Source organism: Monodon monoceros, unplaced genomic scaffold, assembly GCF_005190385.1.
Source record: "Monodon monoceros isolate NGI ecotype Baffin Bay Population unplaced genomic scaffold, NGI_Narwhal_1 Contig3482_ctg1, whole genome shotgun sequence".
Lineage (NCBI taxonomy): Eukaryota > Metazoa > Chordata > Mammalia > Artiodactyla > Monodontidae > Monodon > Monodon monoceros.
The window spans coordinates 1-9,124 of NW_021699402.1; the positions used below are offsets into that span (position 1 = coordinate 1).

At 38.2% G+C, this 9,124-nt stretch overlaps 1 protein-coding gene across 1 annotated transcript; it reads left to right on the forward strand.

Annotated features, from left to right (window-relative positions):
* Positions 1–26: 26 nt before the first annotated feature.
* LOC114906160 (protein FAM208B-like) lies at positions 27–8,370 on the forward strand. The gene is made up of 4 exons (XM_029240811.1): positions 27–727; positions 4,318–4,421; positions 7,564–7,636; positions 7,734–8,370. Exons 1-4 carry the CDS (start codon positions 655–657, stop codon positions 7,898–7,900), a joined length of 417 nt encoding a protein of 138 aa, XP_029096644.1. The 5' UTR covers positions 27–654; the 3' UTR covers positions 7,901–8,370.
* The last annotated feature ends 754 nt before the right edge of the window (positions 8,371–9,124 follow it).

The window sequence follows — 9,124 nt, forward strand, 5'->3', positions numbered from 1 at the left end:
CCTTCTTTTGTTACAAGGGACCTTAGTGAGACAGTTGGCAACATTTGAATGAGGTCTGTAGGTTAAAAAATTGTCCTGTATCATTGTTAATTTGTTGATTTTTGCTAATTGTTTTGTGGTTATATAAGGAAATATTTTTCTTAAGGGTACACATTAAGAAGTATTTGGGGGGAAAGGAGGCATCTGTAAGTCTGCAAGTATTTAAAAATGAGTTTTAAAGAAGGAAAAGGTAGTCAGGGGAAATGATGCAAGTCTGGCTGCGGTTCATCCTGTGGCACTGCATGGTCGGCAGTCCCATATTATCAAAAGTTCTTACGTAGTGTAATTTCTAGAAGATTCTCGTTCCAATATGCATAATTCTTCCACATGTCTGGATATTTTGGTTATAACAGAAATGCATGCATTCAGAAAATGGGAACACATTTGCAGACCATGGTTTATGAGGTCACATACTCAAAAATCTATAATATTTATGAATATGTACATTATTTGATCTGGCGTTTATAGATTTAAGAATTTTTTGTGGTTATAATATTTTTGTTTGCTTTATATTAGAAAACCAAAACTTATGAAGCTGTAGTTTCAGTGCTTATTACATTACATGATATTGTTATTTTGTTTTTTAGACCACACGAACTAGAGTTTAAGTATGTAATGAAAGTGTCGTCTTTGAAAAACAGACTACCAGAAGCTGCTTTTAGAAAACAGAATTACGTGGAGCACAAAGGTCTGTTCAGATGTCATGGTACACTGCATGTCCTGAGCTCTGTTCCAGTTCTTTTCCACCCTCTCTTTCATACACACATGCACGCGTGCATGTGCACTCTCTCTCTCGCCCTCTTACTTCTGTTTTCCCTTAAGTACTTCTTAAAAGGGTCTTTTGTGAAAGGTGTAGAGTAGCTCTGTGATTCAGTTCTTGGGAGGTTCCCTCTCTACCTACTTTCTGGAGAGTTTATATCGTAAATGGGTGCTGAATTTTCTCAAAAGCTTTTTCTGCATCCATTGAGATCATCATAGGGTTTTTATCCTCCAATTTGTTAATATGGTGTATCACATTGATTGATTTGCGTATATTGAAGAATCCTTGCATTCCTGGGATAAACCCCACTTGATCATGGTGTATGATCCTTTTAATGTGTTCTTGGATTCTGTTTGCTAGTAGTTTGTTGAGGATTTTTGCATCTATGTTCATTAGTGATATTGGCCTGTGGTTTTCTTTCTTTGTGACATCTTTGTCTGGTTTTGGTATCAGGATGGTGGTGGCCTCGTAGAATGAGGTTGGCAGTGTTCCTCCCTCTGCTATAATTTGGAAGAGTTTGAGAAGGATAGGTGTTAGCTCTTCTCTAAATGTTTGATAGAATGTGCCTGTGAAGCCATCTGGTCCTGGCCTTTTGTTTGTTGGAAGAATTTTAATCACAGTTTCAATTTCACTGCTTGTGATTGGTCTGTTTATATTTTCTGTTTCTTCCTGGTTCAGTCTCGGAAGGTTATGCTTTTCTGAGAACTTGTCCATTTCTTCCAGGTTGTCCATTTTATTGGCATATAGTTGCTTGCAGTAGTCTCTTATGATCCTTTGTATTTCTGCAGTGTCAGTTGTTACTTCTCCTTCTTTCATTTCTAATTCTGTTGATTTGAGTCTTCTCCCTTTTTTTCTTGATGAGTCTGGCTAATGGTTTATCAATTTTGTTTATCTTCTCAAAGAACCAGCTTTTAGTTTGATTGATCTTTGCTATTGTTTCCTTCATTTCTTTTTCATTTATTTCTGATCTGATCTTTATGATTTCTTTCCATCTGCTAACTTTGGGGGTTTTTTTGTTCTTCTTTCTCTAATTGCTTTAGGTGTAAGGTTAGGTTGTTTATTTGAGATTTGTCTTGTCTCTTGAGGTAGGATTGTAGTGCTGTAAACTTCCCTCTTAGAACTTTTGCTGCATCCCATAGGTTTTGGGTCGTGTTTTCATTGTCATTTGTCTCTAGGTATTTTTTTATTTCCTCTTTGATTTCTTCAGTGATTTCTTGGTTATTTAGTAGCGTGTTGTTTAGCCTCCATGTGTTTGTATTTTTTACAGTTTTTTTTCCTGTAATTGATATCTAGTCTCATAAAGTTGTGGTCAGAAAAGATACTGGATACGATTTCAATTTTCTTAAATTTCCCAAGGCTTGATTTGTGACCCAAGATATGATGTATCCTGGGGAATGTTCCATGAGCACTTGAGAAGAAAGTGTATTCTGTTGTTGTTGGATGGAATGTCCTATAAATATCAGTGAAGTCCATCTTGTTTAAGGTGTTATTTAAAGCTTGTGTTTCCTTATTTATTTTCATTTTAGATGATTTGTCTGTTGGTGAAAGTGGAGTGTTAAAGTCCCCTACTATTATTGTGTTACTATGGATTTCCCCTTTTATGGCTGTTAGCATTTGTCTTGTGTATTGAGGTGCTCCTATGTCAGATGCATAATATTTACAGTTGTTATATCTTCTTGGATTGATCCCTTGATCATTATGTGGTGTCCTTCTTTGTCTCTTGTAATAGTCTTTATTTTAAAGTTTATTTTGTCTGATATGAGAATTGCTGCTCCAGCTTTCTTTCAATTTCCATTTGCATGGAGTATCTTTTTCCATCCCCTCACTTTCAGTCTGTATGTGTCCCTGGGTCTGAAGTGGGTCTCTTGTAGACAGCATGTACACAGGTCTTGTTTTTGTATCCCTTCAGCCAGGCTATGTCTTTTTGTTGGAGCATTTAATCCATTTACAGTTAAGGTAATTATCGCTATGTATGTTCCTAGTACCATTTTCTTAATTGTTTTGGGTTTGTTTTTGTAGGTGTTTTCCTTCTCTTGTGTTCCCTGCCTAGAGAAGTTCCTTTAGCATTTGTTGTAAAGCTGGTTTGGTGGTGCTGAATTCTCTTAGCTTTTGCTTGTCTGTAAAGGTTTTAATTTCTCCATCGAACCTGAATGAGATCCTTGCTGGTAGAGTAATCTTGGTTGTAGGTTTTTCCCTTTCATCGCTTTAAATATGTCCTGCCACTCCCTTCTGGCCTGCAGAGTTTCTGCTGAATGATCAGCTGTTAACCTTACGGGGATTCCCTTGTGTGTTATTTGTTGCTTTTCCCTTGCTGCTTTTAGGATTTTTTTCTTTGTATTTAATTTTTGATAGCTTGAATAATATGTGTCTTGGCATGTTTCTCCTTGGATTTATCCTGTATGGGACTCTCTGCACTTCCTGGACCTGACTGGCTGTTTCTTTTCCCATGTTAGGGAAGTTTTCAACTATAATCTCTTCAGATATTTTCTCAGACCCTTTCTTTTTCTCTTCTTCTTCTGGGATCCTTATAATTCAAACATTGGTGCTTTTAATGTTGTCCCAGAGGTCTCTGAGACTGTCCTCAGTTCTTTTCATTCTTTTTTCTCTATTTTGCTCTGCGGTAGTTACTTCCACTGTTTTATCTTCCCGGTCACTTATCCATTCTTCTGCCTCAGTTATTCTGCTATTGCTTCCTTCCTGAGAATTTTTATTTTCATTTATTGTGTTGTTCATCATTGTTTGTTTGCTCTTTAGTTCTTCTAGGTCCTTGTTAAACGTTTCTTGTATTTTCTCCATCCTATTTCCAAGATTTTGGATCATCTTTCCTATCATTACTCTGAATTCTTTTTCAGGTAGACTGCCTATTTCCTCTTCGTTTGGTCTGATGGTTTGTTACCTTGCTCCTTCATCTGCTACATATTTCTCTGTTTTCCCATTGTGCTTAACTTACTGTGTTTGGGACCTCCTTTTCGCAGGCTGCAGGTTCGTAGTTCCCTTTGTTTTTGGTGTCTGCCCCCAGTGGGTAAGGTTGGTTCAGTGGCTTGTGTAGCCTTCCTGGCGGAGAGGACTGATGCCTGTGTTCTGGTGGGTGGGGCTGGATCTTGTCTTTCTGGTGGGCAGGGCTGCGTCCAGTGGTGTGTTTTGGGGTGTCTCTGAATTTAGTATGATTTTAGGTAGCCTCTCTGCTAATGGGTGGGGTTGTGTTCCTGTCTTGCTGGTTGTTTGGCGTGGGGCGTCCAGCCCTGGAGTTTGCTGGCCATTGGGTGGAGCTGGATCTTAGCGTTGAGACAGAGATCTCTGGGAGAGCTCTTGCCGGTTGATGTTACATGGAGCCGGGTGGTCTCTGGTGGTCCAGTGTCCTGAACTCGGCTCTCCCACCTCAGAGGCTCAGGCCTGACACCAGGCCGGAGCACCAAGACCAACCATGTCAGCCACACGGTGGGTCTAGGGAGAAACGGAATTTTTCACAATAGCATTTTAAAATAGGAAATGTTCTGTGTTTCTGATTTTCTCCACAGTCTGTTGCCAAGATACGTGCTTCAATATGTATGAGGTGAAACTGTCCAACAAACAAGGGGAAAAAGTAGATAAACTAACAGAGTACATTAAAAGGGAGCAATTGGTAAGAATCATCAGTTTAAAATATTATTATTATGTTTTCCTTAAATTGAGAAATTGATATCTGTTTATTAGTTGGCTCTGCCTAGATTGAATTGTTTTAGCTTGCTCAAAAGGATTTTTTTTTTTTTTTTTTTTTTTTGGTCACGCCACACAGCTTGTAGGATCTTAGTTCCCTGACCAGGGGTCAAACCCGGGCCCACAACAATGAAAGTGCCAAGTCCTAACCACTGGACCGCCAGGAAATTCCCTTAAGAGGATATTTATCATTTAATATTTATTGACATGATATTTATTGGCTAACATGTTCATCCCCTTTGTATCTTAGTTTACTTTTTCTGTGTCTCACTAGTCAGTTCATACTCCTGGTTTTAAGTATAGGAGGACAGTTTTTCTCAAATCCTTTTTTGTTGTTGTTTTTGTTTTATGATGGAAGAATTGAGTAGATCCCTGGTATTTCTGCATTAATCAAAGGAGATTGATTTGTGGGATATTTCTTTAAAAGTGACCCTTGTCAACACATAGGTGTATAAAGAAGAAAAAGTTGCTGCTTCTATTGTTTTCATAGCGTAGAAAAGCACGATTCTACTGAGAAATATGTAACATCCAAAGACCTCTCCACTGTGTTAACCAGGGCTCCTCGGTCTGAGGATAGGAGTAGATGCTGACCTTATAGTGAGTGATTCCCAAACATCCCAAAGGAAACAGTGTGCATGGTGGAAGTGACCAAACAAGTCTGCTCAGCCCTTTAGTGGCACAACGGACTTATCCCCATAGTGGACAGTATGAAACCGGTAAATTAACAGAATAGATAGGTGAGCTGCCTTGGGGGAAGTGTCAGGTAAGATGCTTGAGTTGCATGTAACAGAAATTCAGACTGGCTTAAACAATAAAGAGTTTTGATAGGCTTACTTTTGAGTTTTAGATGGTAAAGCAAGTTCAAGTGCTGTTTGCTCAGGACTCTTTTTCTTTCAGCTTCTCCCTCCTCTGTGCAATAGTTCTGTCCTAGGCTGCCAGTCAGGGCTGCGTGCTTCCTTTTTGCATCCAGAGAGAACCCGTCCTCCAAACCATGGTTTCTGTCCTTAGACCAGTTCCATCATCTGCATGTCTCTCAGCAGCAACTAGAAAGGGAATGGCCCACACTGATTAGTTCAGGCCACTCAGAGCCCACCTTCCAGAACTGGGTGCGAGGTCAGTGCCCCCATTCTGCAGTAAGGAGGTGCAGTGGCTGACACAGGATGCTGAGCAGGTAACCACTGAATATCGACTGGGATTACAGGCTATGTGTTTTTGAAGTAGTGTAGTTCATTTTATATTTGGAAATTCAAAGGAAGGAAGTTCAAAGATACTTTGAGAAAATGCATTAGTGAAGGGTCTACTTGTGAGTGCTTCTGGTATTGAACTCAGGAGACTCGGTGCCCAGCTTTACTTCACAGTTTGTGTGTTAATTACTTAACAGAAATTACTTATCACATAAGGTCCTTCGCTCTCAGCGCTCCAGGCTGCTTTTCCTGCCTCATTTTATAATGAATAATCTTTACATATCGGTCTCCCTACCTAGACATCGAGCTCCTTGAGGGTAGGTATCATGTCTTAAGCATCTTTGACACCTTGGTGCCTGGTGTATAGTGGACGAGCAGTAAATGTCCCTTGTACCTACAACACTGGACTTCAAGAACAGTACTGAGGAAGGTCTCTTCTTTAAAAGGTGGTAAAGACATGTATGGCTGGATTTTTCTGTGTGTGAATGGAAAAGGCTAGAAGTAGATATTTCAAAGATTCTATGATTTTTTTCCCCACAAAGGTTAAAATAGGAATTTTATATAGCCCTTTCAGCGCATAATTTGAGAGACTAATAAGATACACTACATATTTGTTTTACGTGCACATATTTTGGAATAAAGAAATGTACAGTTTTAAGCAGATATAGGATTTTACTTTCATCTGTATTACAAAACTAAAATTCAGAATAATGTAGCTAATTATTGTCACTTTTACTCTTTACACCGATAAAAAGATAAAGCAAGAACTACATCTGTTTGCTGATAAATACCAAAGATATGGGTATATATAACTGTCGATACATTTATTCAGTAATTCTTTCTTGAGTGCTTACTGTGTGCCAGAAGCAAAAAGACAAATTGTCCCTGCCATCAAGGAACTTACAAGACTATAGGAGACAAAAATGTAAACCAACCAATGCATAGGGGCTGTGATAGAAATGTTTGGAGACTCACAATAGTGATTGTTCCTGTGGGTGAAGTTTCAGTCTCATAATTAGTTCCAATAAATAATTAGAAAAGAAGTCTTTTTTTCATACTTGAGTTGTTGAATAATTTATTGATTTATCATATTTGTAGGCTTATGACCTGTCAATTTTTGAAGTATGTTTTATCACTTTATAAAGTGGTATCTTTTATTCTGTTTTTTTAACTGACAAATTATTGTATGACATTGAATTTTATCTTTGTTAAGGGTATATAGGCTTTTGAAATGGTGACTAATGGGGAAGAAGAGCTGTTATCTCTGTGATTTAGAATGACAGAAGATGCCACTGAAGACTGTGGTAGAGGGAAAATAGAAGTATTTATTTTCCTCTGCATTTCTTATAACCAGGGGACCTAATGATGTTATTTCCTTTTATTACTCATCTCTTAGGAAGCTGTAGAAAGGATTCTTGTAATGGATGGTATCTTCCAGTTTTTCTAGTCCCAGGATTCTGTGATATGTTTTGTATTAAAATGAGCTTAACATGTTAATCATAGGTCTGATTGACCTTGAATTTGTAGTGGCTAAATGGGAACAGAGCGGCTACTTAGCAGTATGAAATGTCCAACATGTCAATGAAAAAAAATGAAAGACGTTGTTTCTGATTGATTTGTTATGTAATTGAACACTATCCTAAAACTAACCCATGATGTTCTAGTTATTTATTATATGTAGCCATAACAAGGCCAAGATTACTTGAATGCTAAGGAGCTTGCAGTTTCTGATACGGGGGACAAAATTGTCCTGATTCCCATAAATACTGACATTTCAAGAATTTTTTTCTTTAACTTTTCATGAGCTTAAAAATCACTGAAGAATGTGGTAGAGGGAGAAGGAGAGAGGAATTGAATCTTCTTTCTTGCTATTTTATGTTTAAGGCAATCGTCAAATGCTTAGAAGATCGAGAATTTTTCATTTTACTTACGTCGTCAGCCTTAATGTCAGAAACAAGTAAGAACAACTTTTTGAATAAATGTTTTTCAGTATGTTTACTTTTATTGTATAAGATCAGCAACCTCACTTTTCTTCTGATTCTCATTCTGTGTAGGTTTTGGAGAGGAGCAGATGGGTCTTCACGGGTTGCATTTATTCCATTCATCCCCGTCAGCAGGTAAGGACCAGGACTGGCAGTTCACTGCACCTGTGGGCCATTTTTCAGTCCTCATCTTAAACTCTCAGCAGCATATGACCCTGGTAACTCTTTTCTTCTCTTAAATAACTTTCTTCCTTTACTCTCCCTGGTTAATCCTTCATCTCCTTTCTTTGTAGGCTTATCCTTTCCTGTCTGCTCCATGCTCAGATATCCACCTGCCTATGGACATTTCTTTCTACTTAAATGTCTCAGATGGTCCTCACATTCAGCATGTCCAAAACTGGATTCATTTGTTATTGAACAACAAGAGCTGGGAGTTGGTTTTATCATAGTCTCCCCGTCAGTAGGACTTAAGGTCCTCACAGAAGCACTTCCCTCTGTCTGGACTACTTGTCTCCTTCCCCCTGATCAGATGATGTTGATCGCCCCCCAAGCCAGAACCAGGAATTGCCTGCTAGGGGCAAAAAATATTGCTCCTGCAGTCTGTAAATAGATATACAGTATATCTGTGGTATTAGAATTTCAGAGGGCAGTTAGGAAACAAAGTCTAGAAAGGCTGTCTTTGGTGGGGGTAGATAATGAATAAAATTGGAGGAGAAGTGCTGGTCTAGCCACTTATCCATAGCTGTCAGGTGTCAGTTTAAATATCACTTTATTTATTCCCATCACCACTCTTCTTCCTTCAATGAGGACCCCTAGGCTTTTCACCAATATAATTTAAATGTTTATTTTTATAATTATTTAATGCCTGCCTTTCTTGTATTCTACTGCATCCCTACTGCTTAGCAATGTCAGGCACCTAAAAAGTAATAAATGCTTGCTGAGCAAATAAATAAATTAAAGTAAATGAGTCATTTCTTTTTGTCACATGAGGAAATTTTCCTCATTGTTTTATAATCACACTGTGTATGTTTAAACATGATTTGTATATAGTATTTATAAAGCTACAACCAATCCAAAAAATTTTTTTAATTGATGTTTTTAAATTGTATTCAGCTACTCAAAGCAGAGAACTGCTGGCATTACCTGTTTGGAATAAGCAAAATATTACCAGTTATAATAACATAATGGCGATAGCTGCTTGCATTTTTCAAGCATTTACTACATTGATATTCTGCTAGGCACAATTGATTTCACAGCCCTTAATAGGTATTTTTATTGTGACCATTTCAAAGATGAGGAAACTGAAACTTAAACTTGCCCGAGGTCAAACAGCTGAGTCTGAGCTGGCTTCCAGCTCTGTTCCCACACTGCCTCCCTCCGTATGCAGGAGCTCTGCCTTTATTCTTATTTTTAGGTGTACACTACCACCTGAATAAGAAACATTAGTTCCTGTACCATTTGGG